Genomic DNA, 25,481 nt, shown 5'->3' on the forward strand with positions numbered 1-25,481 from the left:
TGAGGACACGTCTCAGAATAGCACTATTAGAATAACCAAACAGAGCCTGTACCAATCTTCTGTTTAAAATGTCCTCATCCTAGCCCTAGCTTATTTGGCTCAGTGGATAGAACGTCGACCTCAGGACCGAAGAGTCCCAGGTTCAATTCCAATCAAGGGCACTATCTCAGTTGCAGGCTCCTTCCTGGACTGGACCCTGGGTGCATGCAGGAGGCAACCAATCGATGTGTTTCTCTTACATCGCTATTTCTCTCTGTCTTTCCCTCTTTCTTCCTCTCTCTCTGAAAACAAAACAAAACAAAAAACAACAACAATGAAAAAATATTCTTGGATGATGATTAAAAAAATAAATAAAATGTCCTCATCCTAGAGTAGCGATTTTCAACCAGTGTGCTGCAAGACTTTTTAAAACATGCAATATCTATCTAGTCAGGAGCTCTGACCTCTTTTCCTGTAGATTGTCAAACAAAAAGATGATAACAGCCAACACAACAGCCATCCAGTGCAAATGAATCAAAATTACCTTTTTTTTTTTTTGTCAGATCGGCAAAAAAATAATTTATTTTTTTGGTGTGTCACAGAATTTTAGCAATTAGTTTATGTGTGCCATGAGATGAAAAAGGTTGAAAATCGCTGTTAAATATAAGGACCTATTTTCACCGGGAATTTTTTTTCACTTTCTATCAAACTACTCCTCTGCTTTAGGGTTCCCCTTCCTCCACTCCCCACTAAAAGATTTCCATACTTAGTTGTTGCATTCACATATAATCTATTTTAGTTCCCCTGACTTAATTGTGTGACCTGCAACATGAATCAACAGGAATATTCTTCCCTTCTCTAAACAAATTCTGTCTCTTTTCCACACTTACCCACAGGAGGAGAGATGATAGGAATATAGAACATTCTCTTGCAGCTATGAGCTTCAGGATCATACATTATAGTACCTATACTATTTTAGAAAAGAGACAAACCAGCAATGCTCCTTGAAAGAACAAGCACATGGTGGGTACCCCAAGTTTATGTTTTTAATGAACAAATAGCTAATAAGAGCTAATTATGTAGTAAGTTTACTACGTGCCAGAAACGGGACAAAGTTGAGTTATATGCAATACAGCATATAGAGGAGAAAGCTGATACTCAGAAGAGAAAAGTAACTGATCAAGGTCATTCACACAGTTTTACGTAATGGAGCTAGAATTTGAACCTGGAGGGAATGACGAGCCTGTATTTATAAAGTGAGTGGTTAAGAGTATGAACTCTGAAGCCAGCTGTCAGGGTCCGTGACCAGCCCCTGCCACTTACTAGAGAATAATAGCAACACTATATGCAAGGATTATTGTGAAAATTAAATAAGTTAATACATAGAAAGCCTTAAATCAGTGCCTGGTACATAGCAAATGCTATACAAATATATATTAGCTATCATTAATTTAAATAGACTGCCTCCCAAACAAATGAATGAATGTACCTGAAACTTTCCTTAAGGAAGGAAAATAGAGCCCAACTAACATTAAGCAATGTACAGCCAATTTGCATAGGAACTTTATATCTGAATATCATCACTACCTGCTCTTGATCAGTATTCCTCTAGCAAGAATAGTAGTAGCAGCAGCTCCATCAGAGGCAGGGCCTGTGGCTATCATATGGAAAGAAAACTCATGTGGTTGCTCTCCATCTGTTCTAGCAGTATCATTTTTATAAATTCATGCAATTTTATGAAAGAGAAGATAGAAGCCTTAATAAAACATATTATCAGAGTGCTGCTTTTCTAATTTATAAGGTTTAGTGCAGGGAACTTGGTATAGTTCCAAGTTAGAGCTCTACAGTCTGAACTCAGGTTTCACTCAGTGTATGTGCAAATGTATTCAAGTAATAAATAAAACTGTTTCAGCAGGACAGACATAACTTTTTCAACTCAATTGTGAAAATTAGATGTGTTTGTTTTTCACTACATCCTCCAGTAAATCATAAGTTCTCTGATGATGCGAACCTAAACATGAAATTGAACTGAGTTTTCTGTTCCTTACCTCAAAGAGGTATTTAAATCTGTCCATGGATTATTTCTCTGTAACATTCTGTCAATTCTGTTCCTTAGTGAATAGGCACCCAGATGACCTCATCACTGCATTTCCTTTGGAAATGCCTTAGGCTTTTACATTCTTTTCTAAGTTACCAAATTTAAACACAAAATTATTTCAAAATGCCCAAAAGAAAAAAAAAAGAAAAAAGAAAAAAAAATGCCCCAAAGCCTTAAGCTAACATAATCATTTATGTGGTAAATTATGATATACAAAAATAACATATGCAACTATTAAAAAGTAATAGCAAAAACTAGAAACAACCATAATTTCTATTAAAAAATGATTAAATAAACTATACCCATACTTAGCAAGAAAGAGAGAGAGAGAGAGAGACACTCAAGAAAATTATCCCCCAAATAGGAAAATGTTTTATGATGTATACAGGGTTGAACAAAAGTAGGTTTACAGTTGTATGTAAAACAGAGTTTACTCTTGTATTATTATTTATTAATTATTGTATTATTTTTCATATGAACAACCATATGCCCATAAAACTCACAACTTAATGAAATAAAACAAATTCCTTGAAAGACACAAACTTTTAAAAGTTGCTCCAAAGGAACAGGTAACTTAAATAGTCTTACACCTATTAAAAAATTGAATTCATAGTTAAAAATCATCTAATAAAGTAAATTCTAGGCACAGCTGGCTTCATTGACAAATTCTACCAAACATTTAAGGAAGAAATAACATCACTTATAAATAAATTATTCCAGAAAATGGAAGATGAGAGAGCACTCTTCATATTATTTTAGGAGGTCAACATTATCTGATACTAAAGCCAGAAAATAAAATGGTATTATAAGAAAACTAGAAGCCCATTGCGCGATATCGTGCAGCAGGCCACCCGCAGCTTCTGCGGGAGCCAGCGGGAACTGCAGTGTGCCACCGGGAGCCGCACCGCGTCCACGGGAGCCGCACCGCGTCCACGGGAGCCGCACCGCGTCCACGGGAGCCGTGCGGCTTCCACTGAAGGTGGAAGCGAGCCGCCAGTGCCCACCACAGGAGCCGGGAGGGAGCCAGCTGCACCAATTCCGCGGGAGCCAGGAGGGACCCGCGCCGATTCCACAGGAGGCGGGACGGAGCCGTACTGCTTCCACGAGAGGCAGGCCCGCCGTCTCCTCTCCGGGCCTGTGCTCAGCCGCAGGAGCTGCCGGCTGGCCCCCCTATGACTGTCCGTGTCCACTCCGGCGCCGGCGCCGGCTCCGGGGGACCAGCCCGAGCCAGGGTGCGGCAGCTCACTGGCCCCCCATCTATGTCTCTGCTCCAGGCCTCACCTGCACGTGCAACCTCCTCCTGTCTGGTCATGACCTGTTACAGCGTCCTGGCCTAATTTGCATATTTCCTCTTTTTAGATAGATAGATAGATAGATAGATAGATAGATAGATAGATAGATAGATAGATAGATAAGTACAGACTAATATCCTTCATGAATATTTGCAAATCAAATCCAACAACAAATAAAAACAATAATGTAGGGTTGGTTTAACATTTAAAACTCAATCACTCACTCTAGTAATACTCTACAGTAGGAAAACCATGTGATCATCTCAATAAATGCTAAAACTGTTTTAATAGTATCCACATTTATTAATGATAATAACTCCACTGCAACTAGAAACAAAAGGGAATTTCTTTAACCTGATAAAGGGCATCTATGAAAACCTATAGCTAATGTCACATTTAATGAAGAATAATTGAGTATTTTATATTGGAAACAAGGCAAATATATCCATTCTCACAACTCTAATTTAACATACTACTGGAGGTACTAGCCAGTGAAATAAGGCAAGAAAAAATAAGGCATACAAATTGGAATAAGAACTGTTTTATTCGCAGACACCATGGTCTACACAGAAAATCCCAAAAAGGTTTTAAGAAGCTACTAAATCTAATAAGTGAGTTTAGCAAGATGACAGGATACAAGGTGAAATTTAAAAATTAAAGTGTTTTTTTATATTAGCAATGAACAAAAAAAATTGAGATTCTAAATAATACCATTTACAATAGCACCAAAATCCATGAAATATTTTGAGATAAATTTAATAAAATATATGCAAGATTTGCCCTGGCCGGTGAGGCTCAGTTGGTTAGAGCATCGTCCTATGCATCAATTCCCAGTAAGGGCACATATGGGAGGCACAGATCAATGTTTCTCTCTTACATCAATTTTTTTTTTTCTCTCTCTCCCTCTTCTTTCCTCTCTCTCTTGAATTAATGAAAAACATATCCTCGGGTGAGGATTAAAAAAATACAGTGTGTGTACCCCAAAATGTATACATACTTTAACAGCTGATAGCTAAATTTTGAAAATGAAATGTATTTTAATAAACACTTCCTTTAAAATTATTCCAAGTGTGTGTACACATTTTTGGGGGTACACGATATGCGTGTATGTGTGTGTGCACATGTGCACACAAGATTTTCATGCTGAAAACTACAAAATAGCATGAATAAAATAGAACCACAGGCATGGAAACATGGAACAGACTGACTAATCTCAGAGGGAAGGGGACAGGGGAGGTGAAGAGAGATTAACCAAAGATCTTATATGCATACCAGAGGCCTGCCGGGATCGGCCAAAACCGGCTCTCTGACATCCCCCAAGGGGTCCTGGATTGTGAGAGGGCACAGGCCAGGCCAAGGGACCCCATTGGTGCACAACTGGGGCTGGGGAGGGACCGCGGGAAGGCTCCAGGGCGTGTCCAGCCTGACTCACCCAGTCCCAATCAGCTGGACCCCAGCAGCAAGCTAACCTACCTGTCAGAGCGTCTGCCCCCTGGTGGTCAGTGCATGTCATAGAGACTGGTCAAGCAGTGGAAAGGTCAGAGGAACTATTAGCATATTAGGCTTTTATATAAATAGATAGATATGCATATACATATGGACATAGACAATAGGGTGGTGAAGGCCTGGGGCAGGGTGGGAACCAGGTGGAAGGGGACAATGGGGGGGGGGAGGGAAGACATCTGTAATACTCTCAACAATAAAGATTAAAAAAATAAAAATAATAATGCATCCACTTTGGAAAACAGTTTGATAGTTTCTTATAAAGTTAATATATTTATCAAACACCCAAAAATTCCATTCATAGGTATGTAACCAAGTGAAATAACAACTTGTACTCACACAAAACCCTGCACAAGAATGTTTGTAGAGGCTTTATTTACAATTGCTAAAAACTAGAAACCTCTCAAATGTACTTTGATTGACAGATAAACTAAACTGGCATATTTCTACAATGACATATTATTCCATAACAAAGAGGAATGAACTACTAATACATGCATCAACATGGATGAACTTCAAACAAATTACTCTGTAAAAGAAGCCAGGCTCAAAAGACTATATGATCCCATCCATATATATGTATTTTTTAATTTTTAAAATTTGTTTCCTTTTTATTGAATTTATTGGAATGACACCAGTTAACAAAATTATACAGGTTTCAGGTGCACAATTCTACACCACATCATCTGTACACTGTATTGTGTGTTCACCACCCCAAGTCAAGTCTCCATCCATCACTATTTATCCCCCCTGTACCCTCCTCCACTGCCACAACACCTCACCCACTCCCCCGCCCCACAATCACTACACTATTGTCCCTGTATATATGTATTTTTTTAGAAAAGGCAAAAACTATGTGGACAGGGAACAGATCAGTGGTTGCTAGGAGTGGTGGGTAATGGAAGAGTTGATCTCATAGGAGCACAACAAAAATTCTGGAGGTAATGAAACTCCCATATCTTGAATTTTTGTGGTAATTACACTTATATATGCATTTGTCAAAACTCAGAATTATATGAATCTCAGAGGGAAGGGAGTAGAGAGTGGGAAGAAATTAAATAATGAACTTACATGCATTTATATATAAACTATGGACACAGACAATAGTGCAGTAGGTCTGGGTGTGTGTGGGGGGGTGGGATAGAAGGGGTCAATGGGGGAAAAAGGGAACATCTATAATACTTTCAACAATAAAGATAAATATAAAAAATATACCTCAAAAAACTTGACTTAAGACCTAGCTGGTTTGGCTCAATGGGTACAGCGTCAGCCTGTGGATTAAGGGTCCCAGGTTTGATTCCAGTCAAGGGCACATGCCTGGGTTTCGGATTCGATCCCCACTGGGGGGTTTGCAGGAGGCAGCTGATCCATGATTCTCATCATTGATGTTTCTATCTCTCTCTCTCCCTTCCTTTCTGAAATCAATAAAAAGTTTAAAAAAAAAAACAAAACAACTTGACTTAAAAAATGCTTTTTCCATCAGAAGTTTCATCATACTTTATAAAAAATGGAGAGAGTACTAAAACATGCTATCTCCATTTGTCGTGCTTAATTTAGTGAAGATTTCACTTTTCTATTTGTGTTTTCCAGGTTAACATTTTTTAAGATAAATTTTTTATTGTTGATAATATTGCAGATATCTCTCTTTTCCCCACCCTTTCCCCCCTCCAGATTAACATTTTAATTCCCTGGGCAGATTTGAGCATTCCCAGATATCCTCTCTCATCTTGTTGCTATAGCTACAAGGACTTAATCTCATTTTACTCTGTACATGGCCCAGTTAAGCAGGTATGACAGGCTTCTATAAAATTTCTCTCCCACGCCAACTCTTTTTCTTTCCTCACTGAAAGGCATCTTTATTCTCTATTAATGGGTGCTGAAGCCTGGAATATGTGTGTGTGTGTGTGTGTGTGTGTGTGTGTGTGTGTGTGTGTGTATGATAGCTTCACATGTATATATATGTATGTGTGTGTGTCAAAGCAATAAAATATTATATACTACTTTAAATGAGTGCAGTTCATTATATACCAATTACACCTCAATAAAGCTATTAAGTTGGGGATTTTAATAGACACTTTTACTAAGTGAATTTCTGTTTCTGTGAAATCTTCCCTAAACTTTCAAACTCCAGGTAGTTTTGACTAGACTCTACTCAAATTTACAGGGATACATGACCTCTTTCAGAAATACAGGTGGGGCAAAAGTAGACTTACAGTTGTGAGTATGCGAAACACAGAGTTTATTCTTGTATTATTATTTATTAATTATTGTATTTTCCCACAAACAATTGTAACCCTACTTTTGCCCTACCCTGTAGTTGTACTCATTATGGCCCAAGAGTAAATTTTCAGTGAGCCAATCACCAAAAGGTTTGCAAGAAAGATTTTTATTTAATGCCCACTTCCTCTTGTAAGTTATGCTAAAATACATAGGTATATTAAAACTCCTTAAAATCTTGTACTTTCTCAAATAACACAATGTTCTTCCCTTGGGATCCAAGCTCTTCTATTTCCACTGTCAATTCCCACCCACTCCTTCTCTCCCATCTCACTGTATTCACTAAATCCACAGCCTCCCTATTCTCTCTTTTCCTCACAAACATCAAGAAAGGGCTACAGGGCTGCTAACCAGCTTTCTACTGAGATGAATTCTGAGTTCTTGAAGGCAAAAAAGTCCACATGTTCCTTCTTATTGCCTGAGAAGAAGAGACTACTGTATTTCTATGCCAAGCAAGGGCACCAAGCAACTACAGAATCTTTTGTAGTCTTTTCCTTTTATATGCTAAAAATCACAGCTGATGCAGAGAGCTGAGCAAAAAGAGGGCAGAGAGGAGTAAAAAGAAAAGACAGCTTACCCATGGAGTATAGGTTGTCAAAGCTCTGGTGCATGCGGATAATCTCATAGTAGAGTTCATCATAGCTGCTTGGGGTGGGCAGGAATGTGTCACCATATGTGATAAACATATTAAATAGGTTCACAATCTAAAAAAGAAGCAAAAGCCCATACACAGGCATCACACTATGAAGACTGGAAGGTATCAGTTGCATACTGCAGCCAGCTCTTACTGGCTTGTAAGAGCTGATTGTTACATTTTCAGGAATTTGTGAGTTGGTTATTAAAAGCCATTATTAAAAAATAATTTACATAAACTTACAATTTAATAAATTATATTACAATGAAGGTAATAAATACTAAAAATCATCACTGCCTAATTACTTTCTATCTTTTAGTATCATCTATGCTCTTGAGATTAATTTACATCTCTTAAATCTGATGTGGTGGGAATACCATATATAATGGAGTGTTATGCTTATCTTTTCCCAAATCTGCATTCAACAATGCCATTTTGATAACTTTGGCATTGGCCCTGGTGGGTATAGTTTTACCGTGGAAATCAGCAAAAGATATAAATCAGGACTTTTCCCCCAAAAAATGTTAAACATTTATGAACACACTGGGTAATATCCTGAGAAGACAGTAAAAAGGCAAAATGCCCGCCTATTACCCCAAATAACCAGTCAGATAAGCAGGCATCTGCAATGTCCCTCAGAAACTAAGTGCAGCCATGATGGAACTATTCACATGGCTAGGACACCTCTAGAGGCTTTGCTATGTACCAACATAGATACTACAGTACTGTAGTACAGTCTCTCAACTGGAACCGAGGCTCATACTCATACAGAGATCTGACCTATACCTGCCCCTGCCAGGTAATATACTCTCATGAAAGAGAAAGAGTCCTGCCCTGGCTGGTGTGGCTCAGTTGGTTGGAGCGAAGGGCTGTGGGATCAATTCCCAGTCAGAGCATATACCCAGGTTGCAAGTTCGATCCCCAGTTGGGGCATGTATGGGAGGCAACCAATAGATATTTCTCACATCAATGTTTCTCTCTCTCTCTCTCTCTCTCTCTCTCTCTCTCCTTCCTCTTCCCCTCCCCCTTCCTTCCTCTCTAAAATCAATAAAAACATATCCTTAAGTGAGGATTAAAAAAAAAAAAAAGGAATAGAAAGTATATCAGGTTCACCGAAGACATAAGTAAGAGTAGGGAGCACCAATATAGAGATTCTAATCCAAAAGGAAAACAAAGACCTGGTTCCCCCTATGACTTAGTCCCCAGAACCCAGTTCCTGTTTTAAACAAGCCCATCTCTGTCTTAGGGTAGAACTTTAGAAAAAGAAATATTTGTTGGTTACTCACCATAAGGGCTAACGTAAAAATGTTGTGTTTGGCCAAAAGAACAGTCTCATTTGACATAAGGAACTTCAGCAAATTTATCAAGGCTTAAAAAAAAAAAAGACAGACATCAACAAGCCATTCAAAGCATAACCAATAAAGTTAAATGAAAGCAATGAAAATCAACTAGCTCTACAGAAATCCAAATAGGGTAAGTCACAGCTACTAAGCACTTTTTAAAAGCAGATAAGGTGAGTATCTATTTGAATTGACCTTCCCAAGCACAAGTCTGCTTATCTGCCCATAGAAGGTTTTAAAAAATCTACTTCAAGCTCAGAAATTTGACTATAAAATACATATTAAATATTCTAAATTTATACCCCCATCAAATTTGCTCAATTTACAAGTCAAAATAAGGGTTCCCTTCTCACTCTAGGCTGCTAGCATCTCCTGTCACCAAATTTTAGCTATGTACCTATTTCAAACATCATTGCTACGAGGGACATTTTTCAATTCTAACTGATCACCAGATGAGCCAGCTATGTTGTAGAACTTATACCTGGGCTTCAGCTCAGAATCAGAAGAGAGCTCATGAAGAGGAAAAATAAAAAAGCCCTTAACTGTTCTAACTATTCAAACAAATGTACAGCTCTGCTCTGTCCTTTCTCAACTAAGACAACACTTACTGAAAAGGTCCTCTTTTTGCTTGGCAATCCTTATTGAGGGGAGAGATTGCCAAAACCCAAATAATCTCAGTAAAGAGACTGTCAAGTTCCTAGGTTAGCAGTGCAGCTTTAAAGACATTTTACAAATAAATATTAAGCATACAGGAAATTATCAATTGCCTTGTACTCATTCGCCTAGGACTGTAAAATCAATCCTGCTTGTGTCCCTCATGACCATCAGCTCTGTCTTAGCAGCCCTATTTGATGGCAAGCTATAAAGGCGTTTGGCAGCTGCAAGCAATTGGTGGTCCTCCCGTCTTCTCTTCTTCAACCCTCCTTACTTCCACAGACACAAAAAAAGATTTGACCTCTCCTTTCTAAGACCATATCTGCTTCTTTGCCAGCAAAGTCCATTCTCCCATGTTCTCTGAGCTTTGTGTGAAGTTTACTACTCTTAGAGAAGAGACATGGACTTTGATTTGAAACAGCAGGGAATAATGAGTAGGAGTAAAACCTCTCAACACTGGCTGCCTGCCACACAACACCCCTCACTCTCAAATCCTCTAAAAGCACAGGTACAATAAAGAAGCAGCAGGTAAGGAAAAGTACAAAAGCCTGCCTACATTCTGTTTCTAAAGCCTGAATCTTCCCCTCAAATAGCAAAAGAGTCTTGCACTGGATGAAGGAGGTAGGAACTCATTTATGAACTCTTTACTCCTGCCCCAACTCAAAGTCTTTGAGGATTCATAATGGACAGGCAAGTGATAGGCAGCTGGGCCTTTTGATATGGTCTGTTAACAAGTGATCTGTTGGACTGGAAAAAAAAGAAAAAGCTCCATGGGAGGATCACATAATCTGCTTAGCTCCTACCAGGAGCTCAGATAATGAAGGGGACTAACATTAAAATTCATATAAAACTAACCCAGACCAAATCTCTCTCATTAATGATCACTTTGCTGAGTAAATTTAAGGGCTGCCCACTCCACCCTCTACCTCAGAGCTTAGACAAGCCCTGCTAATGGATAGATCACATGACAATCACACTCTATAAACTCACAGGAGAAAAAGAGGAATTGATGGGTAGCGCACGTGGAACTCTGCAAAACATAATGGCTGGAGAGAGATAAAGCAGCTTTTGTACAAATCCAATCAACAAGGATTTTGTCCCCAGCGCAAACAGCACAAAGATGCAACTTCAGCAGTGGTTATATGATAATTAAGGGACACAAAACCTGGAGAAAATTTTCGGAAGTGGAAACAATGATTTATTGCCCCTCTGCTGGACTACAGTTAGTCTTGATCTCTGGGATTCAGAATCAGAGATGACAAAGTGATAAATATTAGAGAAGGAAAAGAGCAATTCTGGTACAATCCAAGAGGTGACCTGTGTCCCACTGCAAGAGACATCAACAGAGCTGAACAGTAGTGAGGAGGAGAGTCTGGCACTGTAATGCTGAGAGTCAATGCCAGGGGATACCTGCATCTTGCCCCTGATAATTTAGGTCAGATTCCCCTTTCCCTCCAAAAAACAAGCCAAGATTTTATCACCTGGAAGTAGCCATTCTCTAAAGCAGGGGTCAGGAACCTTTTTTCTGCCAAGGGCCATTTGGATTTTTTTTAAATATATTTTTATTGATTTCAGAGAGGAAGGGAGAGGGAGAGATAGAAACATCAATGATGAGAGAGAATCATTGGTTGGCTGCCTCCTGCACGCCCCACAGTAGGGATTGAGCCCACAACCCTGGCATGTGTCCCTGGCCAGAATCGAACCCAGGACCTTTCAGTCCGCAGGCTGACGCTGTAATCCACTGAGCCAAACCGGCTAGGGCCCATTTGGATATTTATAACATCATTCACTCAATATAAATATATGTTGTGCCCGGCCGGCATGGCTGAGTGGTTGAAAGTTGACCCATGCAGCATGAGGCCACAGTTCGATTCCCGATCAGGGCACATGCCCTGGGTTGCGGGATCAATCCCCAGTGTGGGGCCTGCGGGAGGCAAACAATCAATCATTCTCTCTCACCATTGATGTTTCTCTCTCTCTCCCTTCCTCTCTGAAATCAATAAAAATAAAAATAAAAAAAATTATGTTTCTCTGAAAAAAGCTCCTAAATTTATTGAATTTCAAGTCCGGCCTGTGGTTGCCTTGGCAGGGTCAGACCAAGCGGGCCTTGAACGGCCTACGGGCAGAATGTTCCCAACCCCTGCTCTACAGGGAATTTAGCAGGCAGCTAAAAGGAACAAAGCAACCTTAAAATTGGCTCCCACAAGCCTCTGGCATCAGGGACCACAATTCCTCTCCAACAGAGAATGCCCCTAACATCCCATGAAATAGTGCTTTTTTTCCTTCATCATCTCCCTGACTTTGCACTCATTCTACCAACTGTTCAGTGTACTCTACATCACTACACACGCATTGTCTTTTATCCTCTGACCTGACGTGATGAGAGTTCTATGAGGCGTCAACATAGCTGATTATAGTTTTTTTTTAGAGCTAAAAATGACATTAAATGTCATTTAAGGTTTCGGGCTCAATCCCCAGTAGGGGGTGTACAGGAGGCAGCTGATCAATTATTCTCTCATCATTGATGTTTTGATCTCTCCTCTCCCTTCTTCTCTGAAATCAAAAAAATATATATTTTTTAAATTTGTTAAAAAAAACAACAACCAGACAGCCCTAACCGGTTTGGCTCAGTGGATAGAGCGTCAGCCTGCGGACTGAAAGGTCCCAGGTTCGATTCCGGTCAAGGGCATGTACCTTGGTTGCGGGCACATCCCCAGTGGGAGGTGTGCAGGAGGCAGCTGATGGATGTTTCTCTCTCATCAATGTTTCTAACTCTCTATCCTTCTCCCTTCCTCTCTGTAAAAAATTAATAAAATATATTTTAAAAAAACAAACAGACAACAGGTCAATGTATTTCTTTCCATAGAAACTAACATGATCCCCACAAACACTCCATCTCAACTTTCTATAACCTCACCATAACTGATTCAGCTGAAATTTACATTATGGTACACAGTACTAAGTACAGGGCCAAACATACAAAGGTATTTCCTCTCTGATGGAGAAAGGAAAGGAGCCAAGTATATTCAATCAACATAGAGAGCCATGAACTCTTAGGCAGGAATGAAAATTCAAAAGGAAATCTGGGCAGCCTTCAAAACAAACCTATGGCAGTCTTCAAAATAATAATCAAAGTTCACAAAACCACCAATGCACTGAAGCGCCAACGATATTCTAGGAAATCCTTGGGAATCCTGGGTTTGACTCCTAATCTTTGCTATCTCTACTAAATGAAGCTCTAGATACCTGGCTCCAATTACTCTTAACCTGAATGAAAAATAGAGAAGTTATGTCAATGCAATATTTGAGGTATTATATTACACATTCAATACATTAAGTTATAGGGAAATGGGTGTTCCACACACACAAATTCTTCATTGGAAGGTCTTTTCTATCAGGCACTTTGAAAACTTAATTTCTGGGCTCTTTTTCAGGAACTAGAAATTGACTGCAACTGCTGCCTCTTTTGACTCTGTACTGGAGGCAATTGTCAGCCTCACACTTAGCTTTGGCCCAAGCTCCTTTCCTTGGGGAATCTTGTGCATGAAGTATGGCAGCGGTGTGCAGCAGTTCTGACTTTACTGAATGCAGACACAGGTGGAATAAAGGATAGTGTGCAGGTTCTGGGAAGCTGAACCAGGAACAGGTACCTTGATGGTTCCTGGGTCCCAAGTGAATTCTCAGAGGCAGAGACAACCAATCTATTTTTCAAATGGGAAGAGTTCAGTACCATCCCCTGAGAATTCTGCCACCTTATACACAAGGTCCCCCCTCAACCCTCAAGAAACCTTGTTTGCCAAAATGTTCCTAGCATTTACGTTCCTCACATCATAAAGACTCTCAAATTTTATCCTATTTTGAATTCAAATTGTATTGCTATGTAGGAGAGTAGAATGAATAATGGATATGGGAACTTCTCCAGGACTAAAACCTGTCCCCCACGTTGAGGTAAACCAGGTGCACAGATGAACAAGCCAACCATGGAAAGACACAATTAAATGGTACCTCAGATGCCTGCCTCAGAGAAGCAGAGGGGAGGTTTAATTACAAACCCAAGTGAATGACATTTAAATAAAATTAAAAACAGGAAGGAGACAGAGAGCCTCCAGCAGAACATGAATAAATGTCTCAGAAGATTCAGGGCAGAGAGAGCTGTCTGTTGAACAGCTTTTACATGCTATGAAGAGAAAGAGATACAAAGTAAAGACAAGAGTCTGCCAGGCCCTATTTTGTGGCCTTGCATGGAGCTAGGATAAGATGCCACAGATCACAAATCAAAAAAATCCACTCATTAGGGGAAACGGATAATTTCACAGGGACTGATAGCAGAGGAATATTTGCATCTCACTTGCTTAAGAGAGAGGCAGAGGAACTTAAAGGACTAGAAATAGCACTAGTGTAATAAGCCAAAGCCTCCAAAACCCCAGAGGCACTATAAACTCTAGCCAATTCTAGCATCTCTGGACAAAATCACCAATTGTCCAGGGACAATGCCAGCAATCAGTAGACTCACTGTCAATCAGCAAAGTGGCACAGGAAGGATTTAGAAGCAAGCACCCACCAACAGAATAATTTAAAAATACACTAGGTGGCTTCTCAGAATACAGGCATCTGTCTGACTGCAAACTCAAACACCTCCCTGAAACAGAGGACAACATATCAAAAAAGAAAATGAAATGGCGTTGGTTGCAAGCTATGAACCTCTCCAGGTGAAGGTTGCACAAAAGTCTGTACATCTGGTAGGAAGATTCTGGGAAGATGGCAGAGTAGGAAGCACCAGGACTCTCTCTCTCCCCAGCTAGACAATTGCATTTGCAGAATCTGTCTGATTAACTATTTTGGAACTCTGGACTCTGATGAAAATTTGCAGGTTATAGAAGATTTGGATGGTATATTTTGGTTAATTTCAGTCAATTTTAGCTCCTAGCACTATATAGCAGCTACCCATCCCCCACCCTCAGCCATGTGGCAAGTACTGGGCACTTGTTCCTGGAGCAGCTTGCACACACACATCTTGCAGAAGCTAAGGTGGCAAAACTGACCCTGTCCTTCTAATAGTGGGGATATGTGCACTGATGGCTGACTGCTGCTTTTGATTCTAGGGGTCAAAGAGGTGGGCAGCCATTGTTTTACACCTCCCGCGTTGTTGCAAGCCCTTCCCCCTCCAGATATGTGAATTCCAGGAGATTAAAGAGTCAGTACTCCTTTTTCCCCTGCCTTCATTTTTCACATTTCCCCTTTAGAAAACCAGACATTGCCCTGGCAGGTATTGCTCAGTGGTTAGAGTGTCAGCCCAAGCACCCAAGGGTCATGGGTTTGCTCCCCGGTCAAGGGCATGTATCTGGATTGCAGATTCATTCCCCACCCTGGTTGGGGCATGTGCAGGAGGCAACCAATCAATGTGTCTCTCTCACATCGATGTCTCTCTCTCTTCCCCTCCCTCCCACCCTTCCATTCTCTATTAAAAAAAAAAAAAATCATGGAAAAATATATATCCTCAGGTGAGGATTAACAGAAAACTGGACATTAAAGACTAAGATATTCAAAAAAACAACTGCACAAACGGGAAAAATTAAAAAGTGACTGCGCATGCCCAAGAAAAGGCTCGGAAGAGACCTAAGAAGACATTCAGTTTAGAGCTCAAGTTGATCCTCAACACAGACAGCCTATAACAATAAAACAACAAAACAATAATAAAGTCAGCAAACTCTGAGGAAGGGACAGAATCTGATTTCTTGTACCTTGAGGGCATTATGTTAAGTGAAATAAGCCTCACAAAAAGACAAATACTGTATGATTCCATTTACATGGGGTACCTAGAAAGTAGACTGGTGATTGCCAAGGGTTGGGGGAAGGAAGGAATAGAGAGTTATTGTTTAATAGGTACAGAATTTTAGTTTTACAAGATGAAAGGAGTTATGGGAAAAGATGGTGGTGATGGCTACAAAACAATGTGAGTATATTTAATACCACTGGACTGTATACTTAAAAAGTGGTTACAATGGTAAATTTTCTGTTTTGTGTATTTTACCATAATAATAATAATAATAATAATAATAATAAAGGGTCAGTATATCAACAGGCTAAACTACCTAATCTAGATGAATTGGAAAAAAGAGCAAATCCTTTCTTTAAATGAAGTTACGTTCTACTAGTATTTTACCATTTTCCTTGTGTTTGAAGTGTATCTACTAAAAGAGAAAATATGGTTCTCATCTATCTCCAATTTTCCATTTACTTGGAACACTGCAATTCTCACAGTTACCACTCACCCTCTTCTTTCTCATGAAAATGAGCTTTTATGTGAAAGTTTCCATATGGAGCATGCAGGATCCCATATATGTACCTCATTCCTGTGTAGCTACCTCTAACTAAACATGCTCAGAAGCCAACATTGCTCAACTGAGAGATAGCCAAAATCACTCTTTAAGAAATCTAATAGTCAATGAGACCATGTGTCTGAAGTAGATCCAAAAGCTTTACTTTCTGCCAAAATGAATGAAAATCAATAATAGACCTGTCCTGCTTTCTGAGCCAGGAAACGAAGATATTAATGAAACCAAATGATATGTTCCTTTAGAACAGGGGTGGGGACATCAGAATTACAACTAAAATACAGAACAACCATCATTCAGAACTGCCTGAAATCTGGCTGAATGGAAATCCTACAACTAGAGAAGTAAAGAAAGTACATTGGGACTGGTAGGAGCAGGGAGGCATAGAATGGGCTGGTCTGACACCCAGGTGTGGCATTTTTTTCAATCAGGTTGGACATCTCAGCTGCAGAGGCCTCCTGTGAGAAGCAAGGGGTCCCAGCCCCACATCAGACCTCTAGCCCAGGATTCCAGAGCTGGGAAGAGAAGTCCCTGTAATTTCAGGCTATAAAAACCAGTGGGGATTGTGGCTTAGTGACATGGAGGCTGCTGGAGTCCCAGGCAGTTCTTACAGGGTCCCGCTTCCTCTGAGCTCCAGTGCCCAGCAGCAGCTTTGGGGGATCCAGAGACAAACAGGGAGGAACTGGATTGTCTGGCATCGGGACAGGAACTCGGGGACGGCTTTGTCCAAGACAGGGGTGCTCACAGGGCATTGTTCCTGTGCTGGGATCTCCCCTGCCACAGAACTGACTGGCACCCAATCAGAAGAGCAAAAAAGAAAAAAAGAATCCAAAGATATGAAAGAAATGGACTTACAAGTCCAGGAAGCACAGAGAGTCCCAAAGAGGAATCCAAAGAGGCCCACACCAAGACATGTCATAATTAAAATGCCAAGGGTTAAGGACAAAGAGAGAATCTTAAAAGCAGCAAGAGAAAAGCAGTTGGTTACCTACAAGGGAACGCCCATATGACTGTCAGCTGATTTCTCAACAGAAACTTTGCAGGCCAGACGGGAGTGGCAAGAAATATTCAAAGTGATGAATAGCAAGGACCTACAACCAAGATTACTCTACTCAGCAAAGCTATCATTCAGAATTGAAGGTCAGATAAAGAGCTTCACAGACAAGAAAAAGCTAAAAGAGTTCATCACTACCAAACCAGTTTTACATGAAATGTTGAAAGATATTCTTTAAGAAAAGGAAGAAGAAAAAAGATAAAAAATATGAACAATAATACTATATGTAATACTTTAAACAATAGAGAATTAAAAATATATGAACAATATAATGGCAATAAATACATACCTATCAACAACTGAATCTAAAAATCAAAATAAACAAGGAATCTAATGAAAAAAATAAACTGATGAATAAAATAGAATTAGAGGCATGGAAACATGGAACAGACTGACGGATCTGGTGGGGGGGGGGGGAGATTAACCAAAGATCTTATCCTATATAATAAAAGCATAGTATGCAAATTGTCCCCTCAACCAGAGTTCTTCTGGGAGTTCAACCTGGGAGCGGGCCGGCGGGGGGGGGTGGGAGGGGTGGAGGGAGGGAGTACTTGGCCAGCAGCTGGCAGCCACTAGGGACCTATCAGTGCACAAATTTCATGCACTGGGCCTCTAGTATGTATATATGCATTTACCTATGGACACAGACAATAGGGTGGTGAAGGGCAGGGTAGGAAGTGAGTGGAGGAAGGACAATAGCGGGGGAGGGGACATCTGTAACACTCAACAATAAAGACTTAAAAAACAGTAATAAAAAAGAACAAGGGTGTGGAACCTTTTGCTGCCAAGGGCCATTTGGATATTTATAACATCATTCACTTAATTTACTTAATAAAAATTTGTTGCTATAAAAAAGCTCCTAGATTTATTGAATTTTGAGTCCTGCCTGCGGTTGCCTTGACAGGGCCAGACCAACCTGCCTTATACAACCAGGGCCTTATACAACCCACGAGCCAGATGTTCCCCACCCCTGCTTTAAAACTAGGATAGGCACAGCCACAAAAGTATAGCTACTCCTTCCTCTGTCTCTTTAAGTGACAAGACATTAATGGGCCTCTGGTTAGGAAGTGACTTCATGTGCAGAGAAAGAACAGAGATTGCTCACTCTTTTAGTGGTTTTTAGGTGGGAATCTTTTTCTCCTTATAACAGGCTAAACCTGTTAGAAATTCTTATCTTTTTCTTCTGCCAAGTTTCTGAAGAGATGAAAGAAAGATTCAAAATAGTGTAAATTTTGGATTTAGTCAAATGTGGTGATTTGAAGAGGATAAAAAGAGTTTCCTGGCAATCTTTTCCAGTCCTGGGGCTTTCTATACTGCTACACAGAATTACATAACAAAATTATGGAAACAGATAAATATATTCTAATGGCCTATATTAGAACACTCTAACTTTTCGAACTGATTATCAACAGAAGATAAAAGCCTCCATCTTTTTGCACATGAAAGCTAGAGCTAAGGCATTTTTTCAATTTATTTTATGTTTTTAGAGATATTAGAGGGGAGGGAGAAGGAGGAAAGAGAGGAAGGGAGAGAGAGGGAGAGAGAGAGAGAGAGAGAGAAAGAGAGAGAGACTGACCGACCGACCAGACTAGGGTCAGGATCAAGCCTGCAAACAAGGTATATGCCCTTGACTGGGAATCAAACCTAAGACTCTTTGGTCTACAGGCCAACACTCTAACCACTGAGGAACAGGCTGGGGCACAGAGCAGTATTAATTAAGTACATCAAGCCTAGCATACATCTTGTAATATATTTCACTAAATCAGAGAAAACTGGGGGTAAAGAGCAAGAACAATTTAAAAAACAAAACAGTAATAGCAGCTGCCAAAATTTCTCTTCCCATCTACTCTAGCTATTTACTGCTTTGTTCTTTCCCACCTAGATACTCTCTTCAAAACTAAAAGAAGCAATAATGTAGTTATATAAGATGTCACTATTAGAAGAAGCTGGGTAAAGGACACAAAAATTCTCTGTACTATTTTTGCAACTTCCTGTGAGTTATAATTATATCAATAGTAAAAGTTTTTAAACTAAACTAAAAGAAGCAGACAATTAAAAGTTTTCCAAAGGATAGTTTCCCAAATCAGGAGGGGCTACCAAACAGTCAAAATTATACTATACAAGAACTACAGGATAAATCTATGGCTCAGGTCATTCTTTCTCTTGAAAATGTTCAGTTCCATACAACAACAGCATAACTACAAAAGGCTCTCGATTTCCAGTCTCAAGGTATACCTAAACCATGAAGTCATAGGCTTCTGCCAGTGATAAGAGAGCTAGCTAGACACTCTCTAGGCTTTTCATTTTCCCAGTAGGTACCTGAAAGGTCAGGCAATGTACAATTTCTCTCTTTTCCACAGAGCTGTGAATGCTTTGGATGCTATTTAGCACAGTGGAGCTGAACAGATTGTTTTGGGGGCTTTGGAGGCCTTTCTTCCTGCAGGGAGGCAAATGTTGCCTAGTGATCACATCTGAGCAAAGGAGTCAGGAACGCTAAGTTCTAATCTGCTTAGTATCTGGTTCCATGATCCTTAGGAAGTAAATCACTTCCCTTCTATATCTCTACTCCCTTCCCCAACAAATGGTGATAAAAATAATGACTTATCGCCCAGGAATGTAGCAAGGTGAAAGGGTAAGAAGGACTGTGATCCCTAGTTAAATATCGAATATAAAATGCCAGTATAAATCTGCCTTTAAATCAACCCATGTTTTTATTATTTTTTAAAATATATTTTATTGATTTTTTTACAGAGAGGAAGGGAGAGGGATAGAGTTAGAAACATTGATGAGAGAGAAACATCCATCAGCTGCCTCCTGCACAAACCCCACTGGGGATGTGCCCGCAACCAAGATACATGCCCTTGACTGGAACCGAACCTGGGACCCTTCAGTCCACAGGCCAACACTCTACCCACTGAGCCAGACTGGTCAGGGCTCAACCCATGTTTTTAGACTGTGGAAAGCTGCGTTATTTAAATGGAGGCTGCCTCCCTAACGCCACGTCTGCCTGAAGTGGTAGTAAAATAAGCTGACTCCATGAAGCTCTGTTCAAAGATTTCCCTTTCCAGCAACTACATACTTCTCTCTAAACATTCTACTCATTCTTTGGTTAATGGCTTAGAAACCATTAGTTTCCATTTTTAGTTGGTAAAAAGCAATCCATGTATTTGAACGTAAGGAAGAAAGAGACAAGAAAAGAGAAATTACTCACCACTCCCTTTCACATCAATAACTAAAATTAAAAGATAATGGCCTGGCCAGTGTGGTTAAGTAATTGAGCATCGACCCATGCACCAGGAGGTTGCTGGTTCTATTCCCAGTTGGGGCACATACCGGGGTTGTGGTTTGATCCCCAGTAGGTGACATACAGGAGACAGCAGATCAGTAATTCTCTCTCATCATTGATGTTTCTATTTCTCTCTCCCTCTCCCATCCTCTCTCTGAAATCAATAAAAAAAACTTTTTTTTAAAAAAAAAAGGTGATGAAGTCAGCTCAACAGAAACATGACAACAAACATCCTACTGGGTCCTATTATTATTGTTAGTTCTAAGACCCAAACACAACACTGTACTGCTTTAAGAAAATATTGATTCATCATTAATGGAAATTCTAATATCTATTCATTTATTCTCTCAAATGTTTTCTGAGCCCCTATCATAACCCAAGTAGTGTATTTGGGATGAAATAATGATTAAAACACAAACCTTGCCCTCCAGGAACTTTTTAAAGAGGATAGATATTTAAACAATTCATTGTTCAGACATTTGTAAACACAGCAAAACAATGTGATGTGCTAAAATAGAAGCCTAGGTGTCAGAGAAGAGCTTCTGAACTTTCCATAACTTGATGAAAAATAGTGATTGCTGAAAAGAGGACAATGAGAGAGTCCTTTCCATAGTCTAGCTGAAGTTAACTTAAATATATTTCCCCACATACTCAGATGCCATGGTGACAGGCATCATATAAATAGACAGTGGCAGCAGGGAGTAGGTCACGGCTTGTAGTCAACATATCAGGCAGGATTAAACCCCCAACTACCGCAGCTGACTTGTCCTTGTCCATGAGACAAAGTCTGGGAATTCCATATAAGAATTTAGAGGGGGACCTTTGGCTATCTCCCCAATAACAAAAAGCTACAATAGCCAACATCATAGAAATAAAAATCACTCAAAGTGCAGGGATATTAAACAACCACATTCCATATGACAAAAGGCATTTGGATCCTAGCTGACTGCTTCCTAGACACCCAAGGACTTCTGAATATCTAATCTAACACCACATATGCCTTGCCAGTCTTATTTGTAAATAAAATGGAATTAAAGTTTGCAGCACATGTACGGACAGGTAGCTATACATGTAAGCCTATTTGCCATGATGAGTTTCAACAGCTCCCTCAAATAAATAAGTCTAGAAGGCAAAGGAAGAGTGAAAACATGGGCATACCCTTATATGAGGGGTGGCACCAGCCAAAGAATGGGTGGATCCTCTAGTCACATTTGTATTCACTGATTGCAATATTATACATTATTATGGGCTCTGATGCATCACATGTAGTGTGATATTTTGCAGTTTTCCTTAACACCTACTGCTCTACATCTCACTGTATACTCCATGTATGAACACATGGAGACAGGGTTCCAGGAGGGCTCTTTCAGTCTATCTAGGAAAAGAAGATAACCTCACTTGGCAGAGAGCTCTAGCACAAATGCTTATGCTTTAGAAGCAAGCAGTCATCCAAGTCTCACTAATGACACTCATATTATACCTCCTCTAAATTTATCCAGGGCCTTAGGATGTCAATCCATCAGTTCTGAGATAGCACATAATTATAAACAGAGCTGACATCACAGAAGAACTCAAGGACATCAAGTCAACTGACCAACATAGAATGGTCTCCTGACCCACAATTTCCTAGCCAGATGGGGAAATGTAAGTCAGAAAAGATAAATATAAAAGACATTTTAAAATTTCTTTAAAAGACGATTGCCTCTTTAAACAAAAATGATGGCAATGAATTGTGGGGTTTATAACCTATGTAAAAGTAAAATGTATGACAATAATAGCACCAAGGACAGGATATAAGGTAGAGGTAGAAGAACAATGGGAAGCCCAGGGCCACAGTGAGCAGGAGAAGGCAATGTGGAACAGGCAATGTGAAGAGTGCAATGAGGAAGAAGACAGCAGATGATGAGGATGGGAGAAAATCCAGAGAAATCCCAGGGGCCAGAGATGTGATGGCTAGGATAGAGAGGAAAGAAAATAGAATAACAGAAAATAAAACCAGAAGAGAATCAAAAGCAAGCAAAACCAACTACTACCACCAACTTTTCAGTTACAATGTGTAACTTCCTATCAGTTACATATATAAGCCATTTGTACTTGTTATAAATAAATCCTACAACTGTACAAACAGAGTTGCATCATTTTTGTGTTTCTCTCCAATCCTAAATTTTAGAGCCTAACAATCATATAGCTAATATTCATAGGCAAACATAATAGTCCTTTATATTAAAAAGAATTGTTCCTAAGAAATTCTACTAACTTTAGTTATTTCAGTCTCTTTTGATCTTTCCTTAGCTCTTCTGTCTTTCAGACATTCCCTCAGTCTGAAACTCTCACACAAAAAATGCTACTATTGCCATTTCGTGTTATTCTCCTACTCCCCCTTCACTACCATAGGCATTAACTGCAAAGATCTTGCTAATCCGTTTATTAAAAATCTCTACTTCCCATTATGGACGACTAAATTTAGAAAGCCAAACTGGGTTGGGAGGAAACAACAAGTCACAACAAGTGAAATAAATTCAATAGAAGGGGGCGAGATTACTGACCCTTTTCTTCTTTTCTTAAAAAGCCTCTGACACTAATACACCCTCCACTGCTGAGACTACAGAGAAACTCTCCCAGAGTGGGGTAACCATTCATCACTATAATTATCTGGAGAAGACTTTATTGTACCATCAGGTCATGAAAGCCACAGGACCTATCAGCAAATGAATGAATGCCTCAGGGAATATGTCTCTCCTCTGCTTTCCTGTAAGCTCCATTTAAATTGTACCAAAGAAAGGGGTGGCAAGCGAGCATTAATTGTACCCTTAGAGAAGAGCCACTTCCCGCCTGCAGGCAGGGCAGTGACTTTACTGGGCTACCAAAAGGATACAAAGACAAAAGTAAACACTGTAATTTGCTGTTTTTGTCTCTGGCACTGGGGGAGTGGTATAATTGACACTGTCTGTAAACAGTAATAATGCCAGATGTAACACAAAGAACAGGATTCCCCCATCTCTCCGCCTCCTCTGCTCCCCCTCTCCCTATGACATTCCTCCTGAGATTACTCATCTTGAAGAAACACACAGAAGCCTCCCTATAGTCCATATGCTGCTACCAAATGGAATTGAGAGAGAATCCAAGTTTGTACTGACTACTCTCTCTTACTCAAAGGAAGAAGCATTGGAACTCAATAAATATTCAACTGTTTCTAAAAGCTGACACACAAAAAAAAATACAGGGAGGAGAGGGAACAAGAGAATATGGAATAGATATGTGACATGCTCAGGTCTGGATTAGAACAAGGCTGAAATGACAAAAAATATAAATGAAAATAGAAGCATCCTAAACAAACTAAAAAGTTTTTAAAAAAATCATCTTGTGCTCCATAAAAGATATAGGAAAAGAGGAAGAATTAAAAACATAAAGTTACCTGACCAGAGTTCCCGCCAGGTGTAATGCAGGCGTACCCTACACTTCTTCTGGTAACAAAGTAGCTTATGTACCACCTGAATGCAGCGTCTGTAACAGAGAAAGAGAAAAACTGGGATAAGCCTAAGAATATGGTGCAACTCACCAAAGATACCCTTTCTTTAGTGAGGCAACTTTGCTAAGGCCACTAAGATGCTGGCTTTGAATCTGTACACATGCAAAAGAAAGGAATGCCTACCTGCAGCCTTCCAGTGAGTAAAACATCCCCCCCCCACACACACACACACACACTGCTTGCAATAATTCAAGTATCTTCAAGAGTGATATCAAAAATATTTTGCAAACAATAGAGAAATATAAATTAACATATAAATCAATATATACATTAAAAATTTTAATTCCTTTAGTCTCTAAATAAACTGTATCAAAGCTACTTACCAAGAGATAAAAATTATAGTGTAAATCATCCTAATAGTTTCCAAATCATTTGTTCAACTTTAGAAATTGTGGTGTGATCTCTCCTGTATGATGCAGTTGTCACTAGCTACAGGATGCCCTTACTTAAGCCATGATTTAACTTAGGAATATACAAACTCTCCTATCAATTTCCCCATTAAATTGATAGTCATTAGGTACCTGGTGCTGGAAGCTTTGTTGCAGCCAGCGAGGGAGGTTGGATGTTGCCCATGCGTGACTACCCACGCACAGTACATTCCAAGATGCCAGCACTTCTCACATGGCCTGGATGGAGACAGCCTGCCTGCACCTGGCTCTTTGGAGAATGCCTTCTCAACACTGAGCCACTGTGGAGCAGCAGTGAGATACAAACTATGTCCCCCACCCCTGCTGCCACCACCTTCTGGTTAAAGGCTATTGATAGCCACTCCTGCACTGTTCCTGCCTCTGTAGCTACCCAACACGTGACATCATTAGCCTTGTGGTCTCAACTTAAACTATTTACCAAGCAGAACAAAAATTTTAACACTGCTACTATCTTAAAATTATACACTGGCTGAATGACTCCAAATTTCATTCATGCATGTTGTCAACACAAGACACAATTTAACCTGAAATATTCTTGTGAGGTCCACTGAAGTCTCTACTTTCTTCTGGTGCCTACCCACATATTTGGGGCTTTCTGACTTAGTAAGAGTCCAAGTTTTCCATATAAGAGTAACTTAAAGGAGAGTTTATTCCTCAGAGACTATTTCCCCGCAGTCCCAAATCTTATGACAGCAGTGGGGATGGCAGCAAGAATTACAGCCAGGAGTGGAAACTGCTTGGGTTTTCCCATTTCTTTCTTTCTCACTTCTTTTCTTCCTACCTTCCTTCCCTCCCTCCCTCCCTTCTGACCTTCCTTTCTCTCTCTCTCTCTCTTTCTCTTTTTTTCTCTGTATAAGCGCCTTCTTCCATTATTACTTCACCTATAGCATTTATATACAGATGTGAAATTATTTCGTATCTGACCCAGATCCTGGCTTTGAGTATTAAGTCTTTCTACACTCCATATTTCTTCATATTTCACCAGGAGGATTATAAAGTTATCTGAAATGGTAGAAATTCATTTTGCTTTCAACTTCTCACTCTGCTGTATGCTTCTAAAAAGCAGTACATA

General features: G+C 39.9%; 1 protein-coding gene across 1 annotated transcript in view; it reads right to left on the reverse strand.

The window, feature by feature from the left end:
• The window catches only part of ARMH3 (armadillo like helical domain containing 3), a 157,707-nt gene that overhangs the window by 67,619 nt on the left and 64,607 nt on the right, over window positions 1–25,481 (reverse strand). Inside the window, exons 20-22 of the mRNA XM_008144221.3 lie at window positions 23,868–23,956; window positions 9,070–9,152; window positions 7,727–7,853 (exon numbers count right to left, since the gene is read on the reverse strand). Coding sequence (XP_008142443.1) covers window positions 7,727–7,853; window positions 9,070–9,152; window positions 23,868–23,956 — 299 coding nt within the window. The remainder of the gene's footprint in view (window positions 1–7,726; window positions 7,854–9,069; window positions 9,153–23,867; window positions 23,957–25,481) is intronic.

This window comes from Eptesicus fuscus, chromosome 17 (assembly GCF_027574615.1).
Source record: "Eptesicus fuscus isolate TK198812 chromosome 17, DD_ASM_mEF_20220401, whole genome shotgun sequence".
NCBI classification, from domain to species: Eukaryota; Metazoa; Chordata; class Mammalia; order Chiroptera; family Vespertilionidae; genus Eptesicus; species Eptesicus fuscus.